At 46.5% G+C, this 21,760-nt stretch overlaps 1 protein-coding gene across 1 annotated transcript; it reads left to right on the forward strand.

The window, feature by feature from the left end:
• Window positions 1–458: 458 nt before the first annotated feature.
• On the forward strand, window positions 459–20,662 carry ATP12A (ATPase H+/K+ transporting non-gastric alpha2 subunit). Its single transcript, XM_068994734.1, has 23 exons — window positions 459–701; window positions 2,425–2,571; window positions 3,918–3,977; window positions 4,767–4,970; window positions 5,560–5,673; window positions 6,193–6,327; window positions 6,851–6,968; window positions 7,503–7,771; window positions 8,502–8,700; window positions 9,142–9,251; window positions 9,991–10,125; window positions 10,377–10,569; window positions 10,790–10,965; window positions 12,044–12,180; window positions 13,295–13,445; window positions 15,294–15,462; window positions 16,122–16,276; window positions 16,815–16,938; window positions 17,220–17,365; window positions 18,024–18,157; window positions 19,225–19,326; window positions 19,881–19,972; window positions 20,179–20,662. The coding sequence occupies exons 1-23, from the start codon at window positions 693–695 to the stop codon at window positions 20,205–20,207; spliced, it is 3,108 nt and encodes a 1,035-aa protein (XP_068850835.1). The 5' UTR covers window positions 459–692; the 3' UTR covers window positions 20,208–20,662.
• Window positions 20,663–21,760: the final 1,098 nt, after the last annotated feature.

The raw sequence follows: 21,760 nt of genomic DNA on the forward strand, positions 1-21,760 counted from the left end.
GCAAGGATTAAGAGTGAAGTCCAAGCTATGAAGCTCCGAAGAGCAGCACTCCACTAAATCCCTGCTAGCACCTAAACAGGGAAGGGATTCGACTTTGAGGGACCTCAGGCAAAGAGAGCATCACCTGGGCAGGTGAGACAAAATGTGCAGAGCCCTCCTTTAGCCCAGGACAGCGGGGATCCTGAGGGGAGCCCGCAGCTGGAAAGTCTCCGGAGGAAACTCCTTGCTTCCAGCAAGATGAATAATACACCTGTTCCCTACTTGTGAGCAAACACTACAAAGGAATAATTAGAACCTATCTGACCTGAAACCCACATGCCCATTACTGTGGTATTTTTCCACCTACTCCAGGTGAAACAGAAGATGGGCTGGACCTGGAAGGGGAGGGGTGGAGTGGCAGCACAAGATGCTGATTTATAAAGCAGCTGCAAGCAGAGCTCTTTCTCCACAGGCTTGGGACAGGGAGCTTGTCCTGCCTGGAGGATGCCGAGGTGGGAGCAGCATTCCAGCTAACACCTGCTGGCCACAGGAGAGGGACCCACCACCTCGGGGAGCTTCTGCACTCCAGGACTGCTCTGAGCCACCTCAGTCCCCAGCTGGGCTTGGGCTTTTCATCCAGAGGCTTGGGCTTTTCATCCAGAGATTTTGGCTTGGCTGCTTCCCTCCATCAGGAAAGGAATAAATTCACCAAGATGGTCAAGGTGGGTACAATGCCCAGGGAGCTGCCCCTTGGGTTTCTCCTTAAGTTTTAATTTGTAAATCTATACTATAAGTACAGGCTAAGTGAAAAATTGAATTAATACCAGACATTGCTGGGCATGAACAGTTTGGATTGGGAAGAATTCTTGGACTGGCTGAGCCAAAAATCTGAGCCAAAATCTGAGATTTTATGAAACTCTGAAGGTTAAAGGTTAACATAGGCCATGCTTACAAGTAAGCAATAGATTTTACTAATTTCATCAATTTTCTTTATTTTCTCCTCCATCTGCTAATTTCTCCCAGCAGAGAGCTCTTGCCTTTCCTGGTTTCTCTCCTTTATAGGGATTTGAAAAGCTGAACAGATTTTTGGGTGGGAAAGTTAAAGAGAAGAGGAGGAGGAGGGTGAAGAAAAAAATCCCAATAGATAAAACAGATCGTGAATCTTCAGCACAGCAGAAAAAAAAAAATAAAAAGAACAGGCATGTCCTGCCTTTGGGATGAGCATCACAAAGAAAAATCAAGGGCTTAGGAATAGCATTTCAGTCTTTTAAGTCCTCAAACTGCTCAGCAGCTCTTTGCTTTCCCCTTCATCAACAGATAAGATTTAAATATTCCTTTAGTTTAAGGGCAGCTAAAGATAAGATGCCAGTTTTGAGTTCAGAACAGTGTTAAATATAAAGATATCCAAATTATATTTGTTTTTTTCTTGTTGTTTCCATTATTTGAGCTCTCTTTATGTCACGGAGAGCTCTTCCTTCATTGCTTTGAGCCCTCACAGGAGGCCAAGCCCTGGCAGAGCCCCTCTGTGCTCGGGGCACTGTCAGCTCTGCTGTCCCACCAGGGAACACCCAGGGGGCTCTCCTAAACCTCCGGGGTTTAATCCCTAAGGAAACCTCTGGAATGGGGTCAGCCAATGGCTCTCCCAAGGCCTGGCCTGTGGTTTCCAGGATAATTGGGAGCTGGAACGTTCTGATTACGCAGCTGCTGCCTCAGCGGCACGGGAAGGTTGCCCTGCACTCTGCAGAGTTAACTGAGGGTTTGGAAACAGCACAGCTCCCAGGTTATCACTGAAAGCAAAACATTCCCTGAGGTCCAGCAGCCTCCCTGGGTCAACAGCTTCCTGTGCCTGGTATTCCAATGGCAAAAATCAGTGAATTGTTGGTGAAATCTCTGCCAGTTCTGAGCTCTGTGTGAGCAGAAACAGAGCAGCTCCTCCTTGGCTTTCAGTCTGCTGCTTGCCTCCATTCCTCACTTTGATTCGGTGCAAATATAAATTTGAAAGTGTTAATTTTAATTTAAAAAAGTAAATCTTGGAGTTATGGATCTGAAAAGCTCCAGGAATAAGCAAGTTCTCAACGGATAACTTTTCCCTCCCCTTTCCTTTCACAAATATTTTGCTTTTCCACTGATCTCTTCTTGGAGCTGATAAATAAATTAATCATTTTCACTGCTGAGGTCCTGGGCAGTATTTTCCTACAGTTGTTTTAGATCATAAACTGCTGGAAGTGTTGCACATCCCTAAAGGAATCCCTGTAATTTGCACCTGATGAAGTCCTGAAAGTCCTGACCACAATCACAGTGACACAAACTGGATGGATCTGTGGATAAGACAGGAAAAACACCCCAAGTAACCAGGAGAAAGGGACAGAAGCAACTTGTAGCTTGCTAAAGCTACTAAAAAATGTAGATCTGCCAAAGTTTTGACTTTTTTGTGGTCTTTTACAGAAAAAGTCCGATGTTTACTCGGTTGAGATCTATGGGACAAAAGATCTGCACAAAAGAGAGATCGAAGACGAAGAGGAGAAGTACAAAGACTTAAAAGGCAACAAGAAAAAAAAGAAGGCAGAAGATCTTAAGAAAGAACTGGACCTGGTGAGTGTTGCTGAGCTTCCATTACACATTCCATGAAATCCAGGGAATGTCCTGCACTGAACATCCTGGCACAGGGATTCGCTTCCTCACACTCCTGGAGTGTGTCAGAAAAATGCTGTGCAAGATTGATACCTACAATGAGAGGATGATTCTGATATAATTAAGCCACCAATGGTACAGAATATTGTACCATGCCCAAAAAGGAGTCATTCCCCAGATGGAATCACTGCCTTCAGCATTTCCTGACAACTTGCACAGCCAGCCAGGAATCAGAGGGGAAGGCAGAACCATGGCATTGTGCTCCAGAGATTCCAGAGCTGAGAGCGTTTCTCAGCTTCAAACCCAGGGTTTTTTACCCAAACCAACTGCTCTGGCCTTGAAGAAATCTGTGTTTTCCTCCTGGCTCTCCACTGACCTGCTGGCTGCTCTTGGAAATGTTGCTTCCTCTCCACACATTCCAGTTTCCCAATCTGAAACATGAGGGTAATTATGCTGACCTCTTTTTGGGATTGCTGTGAGAGCAGCTCAGAGGAGAGCCTATTTACGGGCTGAATGGCATTTCAAAGCTCTAGAACCCCAAAATAAGATATTGATTCCATGATACTCTGATCAACTCACCCATCACGTTTCCAAGATCTGCCCAGCAGCAGGTAAATATTTCTCAGCCCATGTTGTCTTTGCCACCAGGGGATGTAACTCCACTCCCGTGTTTCTAAAGAGAAACCAAAGCACAGACAGGAGAATTGACTCACCCCAGTACCCATGAATCACTCTGAGAAAACAATTGGGAGATCTCTCAAATTCTTGGCTTCTAAATCCCAGTTCAACACAAGATATAATTAGGCCAGTGATACCACAAAGGTGTCACTGCCGGCCAAGGAGAAGAGCTTTGAGATTTCCCTCTCCCACACCCTTTTTCACTGTGGTTAGAACCTGCTGCCTCTTTCCACCAGACTGTGGACCCTACCCTGGCAATCAAGGGCAGAGGTTGTTGTCACACGCTCTCTGAGCCCTGCAGCATGCAAAGAGAAATTATTTATCCAAAAGAAGCACAGGGCCTCGTGGCAAGCAGCAGAAACATGAACACACCATCCTGTTGGTGTGACAGATTTGCTGGAGGAGGAAGCTATTTACAAAAGTACTCTGCAAATCAAAGGGGAAAAAAAAAAAAATCATCTTCCAGTGGAAGATACTTTGCTTATCAATGTGCAGGTTTGTCTAATTAATGAAAGTGGGGTGTCAAACAAGCAGCTGCATCCATAGTCCCAGATCCAGGCAGTTTGGAAATAAAAATTACAACAGTCTGATGTTCTGCTCACTGTAATTTTCCCTCTCTCGGAATGCAGGATGACCACAGGCTCAGCACCTCGGAACTGGAGAAGAAGTACGGTACCAGCATCGACAAAGTAAGTCCATGGGGCATCGTTAAGGAACTGCCTCAAACAGTTGCCTCTGGCCTCCCCAGAGCTCCCCAGGAGCAGGAAATTCGTTATTAGATGTGTGGGGTGCCTGCTTTGGTGCTCCCAGTACAGCCTAAACCAGCAAGCCAATGTGCACTGACCTGGACTTAAAGTGGAGTTTCTCTCGAGTCTGAAGAAGGCTGAGCTACTGCTTTGAAATCAAAAATGGGACCTCAGGGTTTTGCACCAGGACCTCATTTTTTTTAAAGCTTTTATCTGATGTTTTGATTTCACCACAATTCACTTCTCACTGTAGCAATTTATAGCCAAAGACTGCATGGGATGAGCTGATTCTGAAGGAAAATCTAGATTTGAGAAACAACACCTGAGCCCTTTTGACACCTGACATTCAAATACCAAAGCACTGAATGTGGCCAGAGCATAGACAAGAATTTCATCAACCCCCTGAGCTACAAACATCTTGTGGAAATGCAGAAACAGCAGCAAAAGAATGTCAGTTTTCCCCTGGCTTTCCAAACACTTAGTCCAGGTCTATTTGACTGACAACCAACAGAATGGAAACTCCTGGTGCTCCAATAAAGAAACAGCTGTTTCTCCATAGCAGATAATTCACAGCAGCCTCTCTGAAACCAGGAGGTTTGGAAATCAGAGTTGCATCTCCCTTGTAACACAAACAACCTTTAAAGAAACAGCAGCACGTGAATTCTGTTCTGAGCTGGGGCAAAAATCTCTGTTTCTGTGATTTCATTCTAAACGTGCCACCTCCTTTTGCAGGGTCTCTCGAGTGCAAGAGCAGCAGAGATTTTGGCTCGGGATGGCCCCAACGCGCTCACTCCTCCCAAAGCCACCCCTGAAATCGTGAAGTTCCTCAAGCAGATGATCGGGGGGTTCTCCATCCTGCTGTGGATCGGAGCTGCCTTCTCCTGGATCTCCTTCGGCATCCAGCTGGCGCAGGGAGTGGACTCGGCCTTTGACAACGTGAGTAGATGAGTAACCACAGAGCGAGTGTGTGACCCTGTGACCATCTGGGGTGATTTAAACACTGCACAGTTACTCAGTAACTACAAGGAGGCCTCTTGTTCTCACAGGACTCTCCTCCTGCTGCTGAACATTTCTGATAGAAGCCCAAACACTGCGCACACCACTTGTCTAAAGAGTGCCCGTGCCAAGTGTTTATAACCACCGGGCATAATCACAATTCTTGAGAGCAGCAAAAAAGTCTGAAGAACCCCAGAGTCTTTGACTAATTCCCTTTTGAGTTATACTCTGCTTTATTTTTTTTTTTTAATTGTTTGCTACACTCTAATTTGGTCAGGTTTGAGTCAGTTTAGAGAAGGATTTTAGATAGATGGGAAAATCACCATTGAAAACCTTCTTTTATACACACAAAAAAAGCTTTAACTGATCACTTGCAGGCCAACACCTAAACATCCTGTTCTTAACCTTTTAACCTGACCAACACTTCATTTTAGAAGCCTGCTGAAACAACACAGAACTGATTTATTCTAGCAGAGGAACTGCTGAAAACTTGTCCTAAATTAACCAGATTATGTCTTTTATTGATCAGCTCTACCTCGGAGTAGTCCTGGCTCTGGTTGTCATCCTCACTGGGATCTTTGCTTATTATCAAGAAGCCAAAAGCACAAACATCATGGCCAGCTTCAGCAAGATGATCCCACAGGTGAGAACCACCAGTGCCTTTCAACTGAGGCAAAAATCCATCCCAGCAATGCATGAGGGGAGCCCAGCAAGCCCAGCTTGAATTTATCTCTTGGCAAATGACCCAGATAAATGTCCTGAATCACAAACCATTGTTAAACGCACACGCTGGTTGCTTTGATGGATCTGGGAATTGTAGGATGCACATTCTTGTTTTCCATCCAGCACTGGATTAGAGATCTCAGTTCCAGTTAAGAGCTGTCAATGAACAGGGGGAGATGTGCTGGGTTTCACATTTTGCAGCCCATTGCTTTTACCCACAGACCTGATGGCATGCAAGCACATTCCTGGAAGGCATTTCCCCATCTCCAAGTCCGTTTCCCTTCTCATTTCCCCCAGATTCCAGCCCGAGCAGTCCAGCTGGATGTCAAATATGCTCACTGTGCCTCTCCATGATCCTGCTCTGGATCCAGAGCAGAGAGGAGGATTTCAGTTTAAAGAGTGGCACAAGGCTAATTTTTGTCCCATTTCTGTCTTTCAGCAAGCTCTTGTCCTCAGGGATGCTGAGAAGAAGGAGCTGCCAGCAGACCAGCTGGTGGTTGGGGACATCGTGGAGATCAAGGGTGGGGACAGGATCCCTGCAGACATTCGCCTCATCTTCACTCAGGGTTGCAAGGTAAACAGGGCTTGGAAGAGCACAGGGAAAGAGGGAGAACAGAGGCTGGAGGGTTTATTACATAGAAAGAATGTCTGCCCAGCCAGTATGGGTTATTAGAGCTTTGATTGGACACAATAATGTAATCAGAGAGCAGAAGCCTTGATGCTGAGCTCATCTAGGACTGAGACCTCTGTCCCTGAACATCCAAAGGCATTAGATCCTGGCCAGGGTCTGGCACTGCCCTTTGCCAGGACAGGGCAGATGCACCAATACAGGATTGAGAGTTTCCACTGGAGGCAGATCCTAACAACTGTGGGGTTTTCTCAGGCTGCTGCTGAAAATCCCACCAGCAGACACACAGCAGTGGCTGAGCTGAATTCCCACAGAAATAGGTTCTGCCAGGGACAGCAGCAGCTCAGAGAAAAGGCACTGAGAGATTTTGATGTCACTGATTGGTAAACAAGCTGCCACCTCGCCTCCTGGGCTGGGCACCACTGCGTACTGCTGACTTTAACATGGGCATGTCTCCCTTTCATTAAAGGTGGACAATTCTTCACTCACAGGGGAATCGGAACCACAGTCCCGCTCCTGTGACTTCACCCATGAGAACCCCCTGGAGACCAGGAACATTGCCTTCTACTCCACCACCTGTGTGGAAGGTGAGCTGATCCTGAAACTGGGCGTGGAAATCCCACTGTATCCCCTTAATCCATTTCTCCACTGGCTCTGGCCATGTTTATCATCCTGTGTGCATGCCCTTACACCCTTTTATCTTTTTTCCTAGTTAGTCTTCAAGCTCTGTTCAGCAGCTTCAGGGGAACCGAAAACTTCTTATTTCTGTTATTTATCAGCATACAGAGAGAAGGGCTCCCCAAAAGGCACCTGAACAAGAGCTAGCTACCCTGCTAACTTATTTTAGCAATTCTGCTTTGAGGAACTTCAGAGATGTTTAATTGCTCACAAGAATTTTGTCTTGAGCAGATTAAAATAAAGTGAGACCTTGCGGGGGGGAGTCACACTCAGCATTTTTTCCAACACAGCGTGGTTATGGCTGCACCAATCAATGAATTGATTTGAATTTGAACTGACCGCGGTTTCCTTGTGGTTTTTCCATCAATACCTGTTGGAACGACAGGCTGCAGCTGCCTCTGAGTGTTTGTGCTCCCTGGAAGTGACAGTTTTTGTCCCTGCAGGCACTGCCACCGGCATTGTCATCAACACTGGAGACCGCACCATCATCGGCCGCATCGCCTCGCTCGCCTCGGGCGTGGGCAACGAGAAAACGCCCATCGCCATCGAGATCGAGCACTTCGTGTACCTGGTGGCAGGAGTGGCCATCTCCATCGGGGTCCTCTTCTTCATCATCTCCGTCTCCATGCGCTACAAGATCCTGGATTCCATCATCTTCCTCATCGGCATCATCGTGGCGAACGTGCCAGAGGGGCTGCTGGCCACGGTGACGGTGAGTCTGTGCTGGGGTTCTCTGCTTGCCACTCCAGCTCTGGGCTGGGTTGTGTTTGGATAGGGGTGGGGGCTCTTATTCCAAGGACAAACCCTTCATTTGGGAATTCTGGTGTCACTGAGTCATTAATCTTCAATCCAGTTTGGATTTAAGTTCAAGTGCCGCTCTGCCTCGGTTGTGGCCGAGTGCAATGGCGTGGCTCACTTCCCCACAGCCCGTTCCCACGTGGAAGTGGAGACATTTTACCCTGAAAGTCACATGAAAACCCTGCTTGCTACCATATGTCCAACACCAAAATCCCTGGTGGGGAGCAGTGCACCTGCTGAGCACTGCTGGCTCTACAGCCCCCCAGCAGCAAACAACCAGCAGGATAATGAAGGGAATCATTGCAGGATTCATGGAGCTGGTGACCAGCAGCTCCCTGCCCATTGCAGGTCCTTCCATCTCAAACAGCCTCTAGACTGATAAGATACCTTTATATCTATCAGGTCCCTGTCAGCAGCAAATCTACTTGTGCTACTTACAACCAAACCTCAGATTTTAGTCAAAAAAAAGAAAAAAAAAAAAGAAAAAAAAAATGCACTGCAGCCAACAAAAAGCAAAACCATTAAAATATTCTCTTAAAAAAAACCCCAAAACAAACACGAAAGATCTACCAGGAGCGTGTAGCCTCGTTACATCTCTGTGTAACCACACCTTGCTGACAGCCAGACCCCTTCCCTCCTGCCAGGTGAGCCTGTCCCTCACAGCCAAGCGCATGGCCAAGAAGAACTGCTTGGTGAAGAACCTGGAGGCTGTGGAAACCCTCGGCTCCACCTCCATCATCTGCTCTGACAAGACAGGGACCCTCACCCAGAACAGGATGACTGTTGCCCACCTCTGGTTTGACAACCAGATCTACTCAGCCGACACCAGTGAAGATCAAACAAGTAAATGGGAAAATGGGGGTGTGGGAAGGGGCAGACGCCTGGATGAATGCTGGGATGTTCACTGGGAATATCTTTTGATGGATAAATCAGACATATGTTCCTTCTATGCATGGAAATCCCTCCATAGCCATGTAGAGATGTGAAAAAAAGAATTAATATTTGAACTCCACTCCCAGGAATTAAATCTGGAGGCGGTTCTACTCCAGAGCCTTTTGCCAAGAGAACATTTAGTAGGGAATGAAGCAGAGAAACATCATACCAATCCCTTTGCCAGCACTGATAGAGGGAAAATTGATATCAAAATTTTTTTCCATAAAAGAACCTGTCAAAAGAATAATTTTTTTCTTCAAATAAGTCAATTCTTCACAGTTTTTTCACTCAAGCTTCTACTTGTATCACGCAATGTGCTAAAGGATGAAATGTGTGTTTTGCTTCTCTCAGCCCAGCCCTTTGATCAAAGTTCCCCCACATGGACAGCGTTATCAAAAATTGTCACTCTCTGCAACCGGGCGGAATTCCGGCCAGGACAGGAAAATCTCCCCATCATGAAGGTACTGCTGACTTCACATCAGCTTATTTCTCTTCCTCTGAAAGAGCAATTGGCTCTGCTTGGCTTTAGCCATCTCCGCTTTACCGTGCCAGCCTTCCAAATTCCTACTGGCCGTGGTTTTACTGCTGTACCCTCACACAAAATTTAACACAGGATAAAAAGCCCCACACGGCCAAGAGCATGGAAACACCGATTATCCTGCATTGGAAGGGATCCACAATCCCAGCTCCTGGCCCTGCACAGCACAGCCCCAGCAATCCCTGTGCCCGAGAGCATTGTCCAAACCCAACTGTGCCTGCCAGGAAAAAGGCAACACGAGTAGCAGGAATAGTAATTACTGCACTGTTAATTTATTATAGCATAGGTAAACATGCCTTAATTAATGTCTTTCCACGTGACTGCTTGAAGGTAGTTAATTCCAGTGACTGGGCCACCAGAACAAATCTGCTGTTTACTCATCAATGTCATCCTCAAATTAATTTGGGTTTGTGCCTCAGCTCACCTGTAGTGACCTGAGTGTGACCCTAAATCTGCTTTACAGCATCAAATGCTCTTTGCGTCTCCTTGCTGTGGCTCAGGTCCAACTCCAAGAGCAATGCAGATATCCCAAAATTCTATTTTAATATTTTTCCGGGGCAACTTGAATATAAAAACGTAGATTCCCTGTTGCTCAAGTGTGCAGCACGTAATGGAATTGTGGGAATTCAAAAGTGAAATGTTGTCTTCCTTTGTGCCCACAGAGGGTTGTGGTAGGAGACGCCTCTGAAACTGCTCTGCTGAAATTTTCCGAGGTCATTTTGGGGGATGTGATGAGCATTAGAGCACAGAACAGGAAAGTGGCTGAAATCCCTTTCAACTCTACCAACAAATTCCAGGTGTGTTTCATTTTTCTGGAAATCATGCCAGATTGTTTCTCTCACTGGGCCTAATGCAGCAATGGGTGACCTGGAAACCTTAGTGGGGTAATTCCACAACAGAGGAAATTGAAGTTACAATAAATGCAGTTCATTCCATTTGATGGAATATAGGATGCCTGCATGGAAAAGAGAATTAATCCCACAAAAAAAACCAGAAGCAAATGAAGACAATTTAAACTCTTCCAACCCATTTCCTGTTTGTGGCACAGCTTTCCATCCACGAGACCGACGACTCCGAGGACAAACGCTTCCTGCTGGTGATGAAAGGTGCCCCGGAGAGGATCCTGGAGAGGTGCAGCACCATCATGATCAACGGCAAGGAGGAGCCCCTGGACAGCGAGAAGGCAGAAGCCTTCCAGACAGCCTACATGGAGCTGGGGGGCATGGGGGAGAGAGTGCTGGGTGAGTGCAGCTGTGGGGACTGCCTGAGAAAATGGGGTAAAATCCAGCTGTAAAATCTGTGAAATGGGGTTTAAAGTCTTGGCACATCCAGCATGCCTGGAAAAATGGTTAAATGCACTGGAGTTCTATGGACAAGAGCAAACCCTGATGTTTTACCAAGCTCTCCTCCTTCTCCCCCCACATTTTCCTGTCCGTCACATCAACCTAAATCTCTTCTCAGGTTTCTGCCACTTGTACCTGCCTGAAAACGAGTTCCCAGACACCTTCCAGTTTGACACAGATTCCATGAACTTCCCAGCCTCCAACCTGTGCTTTGTTGGGCTCCTGTCCATGATTGACCCACCTCGTTCCACAGTGCCTGACGCTGTCTCCAAGTGCCGCAGTGCTGGCATCAAGGTAGGGATTTTACAGTGAAAACCACGGTGGTTCCCCTACAGAAAGACTTATTATCATTATTTCAGGTGTTTAAAATTTAAGATCTTCCACCACATTGTGTCTTAAATTTAAAATTTAAATTTAATATTTAATTGTCTTAAATTTAAAATTTAAGATCTTCCACCACTAATGATCTTTCTAGTAACAACTACCAAAAATCTAAACGTTAGCTAACGCTGTTCTATAATTGCAATTTAAGGAAAAAACTTGATGGTGCCCAGAGGCAAAACAGTGGGAATCAGACTATAGAAACTGCACAGAATTTTAGAACTGGAAATCCAAATTTGCAAAAGCTCAGGTGCTCTCTCATCAGATCCATTTCTAGAATACAGAGCCCACACCAGCTGTAATTACTTGCCTGGAAACAGAGTAAGGTGACAGAAAAAGTTCTGGAGAAGGCATCAGGATACAGGGTTATGAACATTTATGCAAAGGAATCACTAATCCCAAAACTACTCGGGTTGAACCTGAAGCTGTAATTCCCCTAATTTCACTCCCTGGGGACCCACAAGTAAAATTCCAGCTCTAAGCAGAGGTGAAATCTACCTAAATCAAGGAAAATCATATTTGGAATTACAGCTCTCAGATGAGACGTATCCCAAGCCCTAACCCTGACGAAATTTTCCATAGCCTGAAGACAAATCTGGCAACTCTTCTTCAAGAAAGGCAAGAAAAGGCTGTGCCTTATCTGTCAGGACACCTTAGTCACAAGGATCCGTTTTAAGATGCAATATTCTAACAAACCCTCCCCACTGCACATACCTAATATAGATCCTTATATAAAGGCTCCTTTATTCTGCATTATTCTAATCTGGCTGCCTGTGACGAGTTCTTCCCTCAGAGCCCTGATAAAGCAGCCTCAGCAAGGAGAGGCAGAGCCCAGATGTCGATACAGAGCCGGGCAATTACTGCGCCTAATCTCCCTTTGCTGTGTACACAGCACCGCTCTGATCCTAAACTGCTTCCTGCTCCTCAGCAACGGACATTGCCCCTCATCTCCATGGCTTTTCCATTTGTCACTCACTTGTCCCTTGCTCAGGTCATTATGGTCACTGGCGACCATCCCATCACAGCCAAGGCCATCGCCAAGAGCGTGGGCATCATTTCGGCCACCAGCGAGACCGTGGAGGACATTGCCAAGCGCCTCAACATCCCTGTGGAGCAGGTCAACAGGAGGTGAGAGCCAGCAGAGCCTGGGCAGCACCTGGGGCTTCATTTCCCTGCTCCCTCTGATGCCTTTTCCTGGTCTTAAAATCAAGAGTCACACACGGTTAGAAGGGGAAAAGGGATTTTACCTTGGGATTTAATTTAAGGATCCTTAGGTGTACACATCCAGGTCATGTGCATCGAGATGCACCCCGCCGAGTCTATCTCTCTCTCCCCCTCCCCAACACTGGGTATAACATTATAGGTTTTACTAATTAGCAGATCTATCAAAGATTCCCCAATGAGAGGCTCAAGTGAGCCCCCCTCCCCAAGGAACCTTCCCCTGGATGGTTCTATCTTGGTTTACAGAAAGAGTTCTGGAGAGGACCTTGGGCTCTGGGGCACACTGATCCCTGGCTACGAAGCTTCTAAAATGTTGAGTCTCTCAGCTTGACAAACAAGTCCAAGAATGTAGGCAAAAAGCACTGAGAATACAGGAGTTGTAAAAAGGTATAACAGGGGTATAAAAGAAAAGGCAAAAATCTTCATGGCATCACCTCCACCGTGTTTTTATTTCCACGTCCCGGCTGCTTTCTGCTTTTTTGTGACACACTCCCACTCTTGAGTCATCTCCACCTAAGTGTGTCCACTCAGTGGTTTTCATCTTCGCTGCCCATGAAGAAAATCCAGCAAATTGTGCTTCGCAGATCATGTGAAAGGCGCTGTCACTGCCTGCTTGACAAAACACACACACACAGAAAGCAAAATGTAGCATCACATGACCCAGTTTGGACCATCAGCCCAAATTCCTCCTTCACCCCTTAAATGTGGAAAAAATAACATCACAAGGGAAGGATAAAAGCTCTTTGCAGAGGAGATGTCTTCCACTGTCCCTCCCAGTGAGAGGCCTCTTTAAAATGCATTTTCTGAAGCTTCAATGAGCCCCCTCTGTATGCAGGTGACTGATCCACTCTGGATTTCTGCAGCGCCTTTCATTCAGCTCCAGCTGATTAACAGCAAACTCCTCTGCAATTAACTCAGTTTGCTGCTTTCTCCCCGTCCAGCTGCACCCCCATCCCACGAGTGCACCATTTTTACCCTTTTAATCTGAAAATTCACCCTGCTTTGCCCGTGGCTCTTCCAGGGAAGCCACGGCAGCCGTGGTGAACGGGATGGAGCTGAAGGACATGAGCTCAGAGCAGCTGGATGAGATCCTGTGTGACCACTCCGAGATCGTCTTCGCTCGGACATCGCCCCAGCAGAAGCTGATTATTGTGGAGGGCTGTCAGAGGCAGGTGAGTGAGAGGTGGCAAAGGTCACACACAGACACCAGCCCAGGCTGAGAGGCTGGAAGCCAATTCCCAGTGCTCCCTAAGCTCTGTTTGTACTCTTTTCCCTGTGTCAGGACATTATCTAACAGATTGCCATAAACACTGCCTGGACTCAATCCAAACCGCTCAAATTCCTGCTACAGACTCAGCTCCTGGTGACAAAATGAGCTTTTCCCTGATTTTGGAGCTGTAGCCAGGGCCTGGCTTGTCCCTGTCATTCTGAGAAGCACGTAAAGCCTCCTGTGCCCTGTTTGGGAAGGAGAATTCCCTCAGGAATTCTTTAAATCCAGATAAAAGCAAGGTGCTGCCACATCCTCTCCTCTTATCTCTTGTGGCTGCTCAAAGCCGTGTCCTCCTGCCCGCAGGAATGTTTGGGAGTGGAATAGTGTAGTGGCAATGCTGGGTTAGCAGGCGAACTCACAGCTCTTTTCCAGCCTAAACCATTTATGGTTCCGAGGTATGAACCCCACAAAATGCCAGAGCATGATTTATGGACCACCAAGCCTTATCTGTGTTACTTCCCAGGGCCATAAATCAGGCAGCAGGATTTAAAGAGAGTTTGCCCCATCCATGGGCAATATTATGTAAAACAGCCTGGAGCGAAGCCAGCACAGGAGGGGGAAAAAAAAGACATTTACAGAGCTCTGTAAAAGACAAAAATTGCCATCAAAAGACTCTCTGCTCAAAAATCACATCTTCCAAGTAGATTTTGTGAATTAAAGCCACACCAGTGCTGTGCCTGGACTATGTAGAGAAGAAGAGGCGGCACAAGATATTATTTTATTTTTGTAGTTGTGCCAGCACTAAGCTTCCCAATCAGCATCACCAGCTGGTTGGGTTTAAGCCTGGAGTGCTCTCCAGAGAGTAAAAAGAAAGAAATAAAGTCTTTCAATTTCATGTGGTTTTTATTTTTTGAATGGTCTCTGCCAGGCACACGGTGGGTAAACGTGTTCTGCACTGCTCAGACTCCCACAGTCTTGGCAGATTTGGCTCTGTAGAGGATGAAAAGGAACATCCTCCCCCAGCCAGTCTCCAGCTATGTTTAGTACTCAGAGCTTATAAGCCCTTCTGTACATGGCATTATTTATAGGTAGTGACACTGTGCTCAATCCCCCCAGGCACAGGAAATTCAGCATTTTATTAATCAGTTTGCCAGGCTCTGTCCCCACTCTGAACACCCTGCCTTGCATCAAGCCACAAACTTCTGCACCAGCTGCAGCAGAGCCTGGAGCTGCAGGAGATGTTCAGGAAGATAACAAAGAAGCTGAGTTGGATAATCAGAGTTTTCCATCTTTTGAATTAGTAGAGAAATTCTAGCACAGACTGAGGATAGCCAGAAGTTGTTGGGATGAGGATGGGCTCTAACTCAACAGTTACATAATTCACAATTCTGACGAAACCTGGCTGATTCTGTAGCACTTCATAAAAAAAATAAAAGATGTTTTGTGTTAAGCAAACCTCCCCCAGTTGTCAGACGTGAACCTGGCTCTGACAGGGATCATCCTCCTTATAGCCAACTATCAGATTAATTGCATTTGAAGTGCATCTAATTGGGATGCCCACTCTTTAGGATGCAGTGAATCACATCCCTGAACTTCCCAGGTTTCTACTCTAAAGGGAACCACACAAAACTCTGAGGTCGCTCTCCCAACCCTGCCCACCATTCCCTGGTCCCTGGCTGTGTTTGACACGGGTACAAAGAGGATTCAGAACTTCCTATCAGCATCTTTCTGCTAGAAATGTAAAGATTGATGATGGCAGGATTCACCCTCTCCTCCCAAATCCACATCTGGATGCTTTTGTGTGTTCCAGGGAGCAGTGGTTGCCGTGACTGGAGATGGAGTCAATGACTCCCCCGCCCTAAAAAAAGCAGATATTGGGATTGCTATGGGGATTGCTGGCTCTGACGCAGCCAAAAATGCAGCTGATATGGTCCTGCTGGATGACAACTTTGCTTCCATTGTCACAGGAGTGGAGGAAGGTAAAGATAATGTTGTTTCCTGCTTTTTGAGCTGGAAGCTTCCGGCAGGGCCTCCCGATGCTCCCCTCCTCTCTTCTTTTTCTGGATTTGTGGATTTGATCTTTGGGAAAGCTGGGAATTAATTCCATTTCTACATGTGACAATCAGAGAATAAGGAAATCATCTGCCTCTCACACACACAGTAACGATTTGCTGTCTCTGTTTGATCAAGCTTCAGATAAAAGCACTTCCTGACTTGTTCCAATGCCGCTTGAAGCCTCACAAAGATACAAATTGTTTTCTCCACCTCTTCCCTCTATTATTTTCTCACACATCACCTTCACTGTGCTCCACCTGTGACAGGAACATTGACCCCACTCTTCTTTCACTGTAATGAGCTTGTGGTTTCCATTACAGCCCCAGCATTTTGTGGAATGGGACTTTTCCCCTCAAACTTTCTCATTGAAAGAAATGTTTTCCTACACTTGAGTTTTCAGAAGGATGTAAGGGCAGGTAGTTTAAAAAATAACCAAAACCAAACTACATAATACATGAGGAAACACATGAGGAAAGTAGAAATAAGCAGTAAATGTTTTCACTTCATTTAGTTAAATTTGAACTTTTTTTCTGGAAAACACTGATAAAAATTCCCTCTGACAGAAGTATTTCCTCTTCCTCAGGCCGCCTAATCTTTGACAACCTGAAGAAAACCATTGCCTACACCCTGACCAAGAACATTGCTGAGCTCTGCCCCTTCCTCATCTACATTATTGCCAGCATTCCAATGCCCATTGGCACCATCACCATCCTGTTCATTGACCTGGGCACGGACATTGTGAGTTGGGAGCTTCAAAGTCATTTCCCGCTGGAATATTCTGTCAGGGGAGAGGGGCTGGGGGCAAAGGCACATCCAGAACGGGGGGATTTTGTGACCTTACCCTACAGCTGAGTAAGGCAGCAGAAAAGGGGATTAAAAGCAGCCAGGTACAGAGAAAGTAATGTAGAAAATAACAACAAACTGCAGAGGGTGAGCAGCAAGCAAAAAAGACATCTGACCCAGGCTAAAATCAGCAGTGAGCAATTATCAGCATGTTTTAACCAAGAGATCAGAGGGATTTCTGCAGTTACACCTGACCTTCCATCCAGCCCAGCCCAAGGGATCTGAAGGACCCTCTAATGTTCACCAGATCCATGAAAGTTTCAGATTTCCCCCAAATCCTTTACACGTTAAGAGGAATCCACACAGATCCTTCTCTCCTCTGAGTCCTGCCAAAATCCAACAGAACCACTTGGGAACTGCAAATTGCTGCTAAACCTCTGAGAATCAGGCAAATGCTGCCCCCCCAGCCCCTGATGGCTTGTTTCTGTTGCAGATCCCCTCGGTGGCATTGGCCTACGAGAAAGCTGAGAGCGACATCATGAACAGGAGACCTCGGAACAAGAGGAGAGACCGGCTGGTGAACGAGCAGCTGGCTGTGTACTCCTACCTGCAGATCGGTGGGTGGGCCTCCCAAACCCTCTCTTGTGACAGAGTTCAGCTGATTCATTTTGCAAAAAAAATTTGGGAGCTGAAACTCAACCTCTTCCTCTGCAACCTCACCAGCCCCCTCCTGCTGCTGGTTATTCCACAATGAAGTGAGGTTTTATCTACAGAGGGCAAGAAATTTACAGCGCCAAGAGCTCTCAAACTGCCTTTAGCACGTTTCATACACCCAGCACATCCCCCCAGTGTGCCTTAATTTTGGTTTTTCCTCATTCCTGCCCCTTTGTTTCTGCAGGAATCATGCAGTCAGTGGGGGCCTTCGTCACATATTTCACCGTCTACGCTGAGCAAGGCTTCCTCCCTTCCACGCTGCTGGGAGTGAGAGTGGATTGGGAGAGCAATGCCATCAACGACTTCGAGGATTCCTACGGACAGCAATGGGTAAAGCAGCCCTGAAAATTCCCTGCCTTGTCTCTCGCCCATGTGCTGCTTAAAAATTCCCTACTCTCCCCCAAAATAAAGGCACAGGGAATGCAAATGAGGTTTAAATGCAAATAGGATTCGTTTCCGTCCAATGTTCCCTCTGGAGAGGCTCTTTAAGGCTTCCTGCCACACAGATCTTTCATTCAGCCTCTGCTTTTTTCATTCATTCTTCGACAATTTGCCACCTTCTCACTCCCATCCTCTGCAGATGCACCTTCCTCTCTGGACTTTATGTTTGAACCCACCAAAATCAGGCAGCAGCATCCTCTCCCTGCCCTGCTAATGAACAGCACCTCTGCCAAGTCCTTTGCAGCCTCCCCCTCTCACTCTTCACTCCCCCTCCCTCATCCTGCAGAATCACAAGGCTCAGGAGGCATTAATAAATCCATACAAACACCCCTCACACCCAGCTCGTGCCGCAGCCTCGTGACTCAGTCACGGCAACTCACGGACTCTAAAACTGGCCCAAATCCCATCATTCTGTGTCTAAATGTGGAATGACTCTGCATTCCCACCTTGGGAACTGAAATAAAGCCTCCCAGCGAGGTTTGCAGTCGCCTGTGGGGGATGTGAGGGTCTGATTTAACAACGTTTTGGTGTTTCCTTGGCTCTGCAGACCAAATACCAGCGCACGTACCTGCAGTGGACTGGCTACACGGCCTTCTTTGTCAGCATCACCATTCAGCAGGTGGCTGATCTGATCATCAGGAAAACTCGGAGAAATTCCATTTTCCGGCAGGGCCTCTTCAGGTGGGTTTTGCAGACACACAATCCCAGATTGGTTTGGGTTTGAAGAGACCTCAAAGCTCATCTCATCCCACCCCCTGCCATGGGCAGGGATACCTCCCACCATCCCAGGGTGCTCCAAGCCCCATCCAACCTGGCCTTGGACACTTCCAGGGATCCAGGGGCAGCCACAGCTTCTCTGGGCACCCTGTGCCAGGGCCTCACCTGGGAAGAATTTCCCTCATAGGGAAGGGTTTTTTCCTATCTAATCTAAACCTACAGTTCAAGTTCGCCTCCTGCTCCGTTCAGAAGCAGGTGAGCTCAGTGATTTGGCCCTCTCACTTTCAGTCTTTGCACAAAGATTAAGTCTGGCCTTAAGCAATCACAAATCTCAGGCAAATATTTTATTACACCTCCCCTCAGCCCCTTTTCTACTTCAGGATAGGCATTTTCTTTAAAGACATTGTGCTGGTTATTCTGAAAATGCATCAGCTTAAAACCAACTCTCCATTCATTTAAATGTTTACTATAAAAAAACTGGGAGTTTTTCTTCCAGATTACTTTCTGAACTCCTTATCAAGAGATAGCATGTCTGGACTTCTCTGAGATAACTTGAGGCTCTGAGATAACTTGAGGCCAAACTCCCCAAGACAGTGCTGGCCACCCTCTGCAAACGACCCTGCACCCTCCAGTCCCAGGGGAGCTCCAAATATCAGCTGGGACAGAGGCCACCAGGAAAGCTGGAAATCACTCCCGGGGTTTCTGATAGCAAAGCAATTTGTTTTCCATCCTTTATCTGCAGGTACAGGGCCTACACCTATGTGTGCTTCCTCCTTGCATTAACACCTGAGTCACCCCGAGCACATTCCCAGTGCAACACAAGCCTTGAGTAACTCATGCTGGGTGTCTCCTGCAGCTGGATTTGGGCTGGGAATGCTGCCAGGAAAGGCAGGAGCAACTGGAAAACAAGACAGAGCTGCCCAGCCCACCCCCTGTGTGCAGAGCTGACCTGGAGCAGGGAATTGCAGGGAATGCAGAGGGTTCCTGCAGGCACAGAGGGCTTTAACTCTTCCTTTCTGCTTCTCCTGCAGGAACAAAGTCATCTGGGTGGGGATATTTTCCCAGATAGGAATTGCTTTGATTCTCACCTACGGCCTTGGTCACGTTACAGCCCTGAATTTCACTCCGCTCAGGTGAGTTCTGGTGCCACTGAGCTTCCCCTGCCCTCCTCGTGGACACACAACGGGAGCAGGGAGCCCGTGCAGCACCGCTCCAGGATAAATATTTAAAAACATTCATTATATTCATCACTATTTCTTGGCCAAAAAGGACATTAATACCACCATTTCCACATTATCCTACTAGATTTCCTCCTGAGGACCCAAAAACCCACTTGTGCAAAACCAACATTTAAATATTTCTTCCAGCATCTCAGATGTTCTGGGGAGAACAGACAGCGTTTAACTTTTATTTTATATAGATCACAGTCAGGTGATTTGTTGCTGTGATACCACCAGGCAACGTTTCCCTCTGAATAGGACCTGGAATAAATTAATGCAGTAATTATTTAGGATTGGGAGGCTTTACCTGCACATCATCAATTTGAGTGATTAATTAAGAAAAAGAAAAGAGGCCCAAGGAGGCAGATTTGTTTTAGTGACATTGGATAGCACCAACAGAAACCCCAGAACTGCAGCTGAGCTGTTTTTCAATGTTTCTGAATGAGACTCTGTGTTCCCACTCCCAGGTTCCAGTACTGGTTTGTGGCTGTACCTTTTGCCATCCTGATCTGGGTGTACGATGAAATCCGAAAGCTGCTCATCAGGAAATACCCAGGAAGTGAGTGCACTGTTCTAATTAAAGTTTAATTTAATATTTTCATTTCGTGTGTCTTCTACCCTTTCCCTCCCACCCTCCCCTCAGCTGCCACTCACAGGTGACTGGTTCATTTTTCAGCATTTTCCCCCAGTGATCACTTTTCCCTTATGAGGAAAAATAACCAATTTTTCTTTTTTTTTTTTTTTATTCCCTCCCTTCTCTTGCAGGTTGGTGGGACAAGAACATGTATTATTGACCAGTCCTGAGCACAGGAGAGCTCCTTCCCCACCTGACCCAGCCTCTGCTGCTTTCAAGTCCTGCCTGTGCAATATCAAGCATGGATCCATCCCGTGCTGGGGTGGAGAGATTTCATGAATTGAATGAAGAAATAAGGACTTTAGAGGCTGAGAAATTGCCTACCACTGTACTGTAAAGCCTAGCAATTGAAATACTGCCTATTTTTGTAACACCTCCGATTTTCCCTCCTTTAAAGATGGAGTTGGAGAGCACTCTGAGAGGAAAACAAACCAAAGACAGGAATTCCCCACAATCCAAGGCATTAATTTGCACTGAAGGCGTTGTTTGCTGATTTTTGTGCTGGTAGAACTGAATTCCAAGTGAGTGCAGACCTAGATCTGTTTTACCTTGTGAAGGGTAATTGTGCTGTATAGGAATAATTTGATAATAAAAGGGTTTTTTTTTCCCAGAAAACTGTTCTCTGTCTTATTTATTGATAAAGATTAAGAGAAAATGAGTGGAACAGGGTCACAGAGGAAAGAAGTTGCACCCCTGCTTTTTTAACCCCCATTAACAGACCGAACACTTGATCCATTCTGATAAAAGTGTCTTGAAAATCAAGACACAGCCAGTGCATTCGAACACTTGGAGCTCCCAAATTCAGTGCTCACTTCCCAAAGGTGACAATCTCCAAGGCAAAACAGGTATCAGAGTCATTAGTTTTAGGATTAGTTAGGTATTTAGGATTAGTTAGGTACAGGTAAAGTTCTTTTCGAAACCAGGCCTTTAACATGGTCACTTTAGCAAGACCCAGTAGATCCCACAGCTTGTTTAGACAAAATACTTCCCAATTTTAAAGCAAAAAATTAAATATTTTACGTTGCTATTTCACTTTTAAATACAAGTTTAGACGAGTTTTACAAAACAAACAGGGGCAGAAGGAGAACTCCTGTTGCAGCACACATCAAGAGGGATTACCAAGAAAAGAGAGACCAAGGCAAGAGCCGAGGGAGGGGAAAGAGAGGAACGTTTTCCAATCTAAAGCTGCTCCCAAAAGTCCACGCCCTTCCCTGCTAGGAGACACTTTGCATTTCGTGACCTTCTTTCCCTAAAACCCCTCACTTTAGTGCCTGGCTGGGCATTAATTACTCCGAGTACCAATCATCAGTGTTTTTCCCAGCGAGACACGAAGAAGAGGAATTACCAAGGAAAGGAGGAAGAGCGGCAGAAAAGGAGCCCGTAAACAGCGGGCGGGTCCGAATTGCAGATAAATGCGGTGCTTATCGCGGGTGATGCAATCCTGGAGCACTCCAGCAGCAGGGCTGAGGTACCCAGCTGACTCATTTCACACCTTGGCGCTCGCCAGGAGCCAGCACTGATTTATTTTATCTCCTGTTTAAAAGATAGCAAAGATACGAGGGAAGCTGCAACACCACCTGCTCTCCAGCACCTGTGGATGGGCCAAAATTCCTGTTCAAGCAGGCAGGAAGAGGGAAGGAAAAGAGGAAATTCAGTGTGAGGGAGCATTTGCTGCTCTGAGCCAGGAGAGAGTACAGCTGCTTTCGTTTTACT

Source organism: Aphelocoma coerulescens, chromosome 24, assembly GCF_041296385.1.
Source record: "Aphelocoma coerulescens isolate FSJ_1873_10779 chromosome 24, UR_Acoe_1.0, whole genome shotgun sequence".
Classification (NCBI taxonomy): Eukaryota; Metazoa; Chordata; class Aves; order Passeriformes; family Corvidae; genus Aphelocoma; species Aphelocoma coerulescens.

Coding starts and splice junctions, on each gene's coding strand:
- ATP12A (XM_068994734.1), top strand. Junction 5,674..6,192: donor TCAGCAAGATGATCCCACAG/GTGAGAACCACC, acceptor TCTGTCTTTCAG/CAAGCTCTTGTCCTCAGGGA. Junction 10,966..12,043: donor GCCGCAGTGCTGGCATCAAG/GTAGGGATTTTA, acceptor TCCCTTGCTCAG/GTCATTATGGTCACTGGCGA.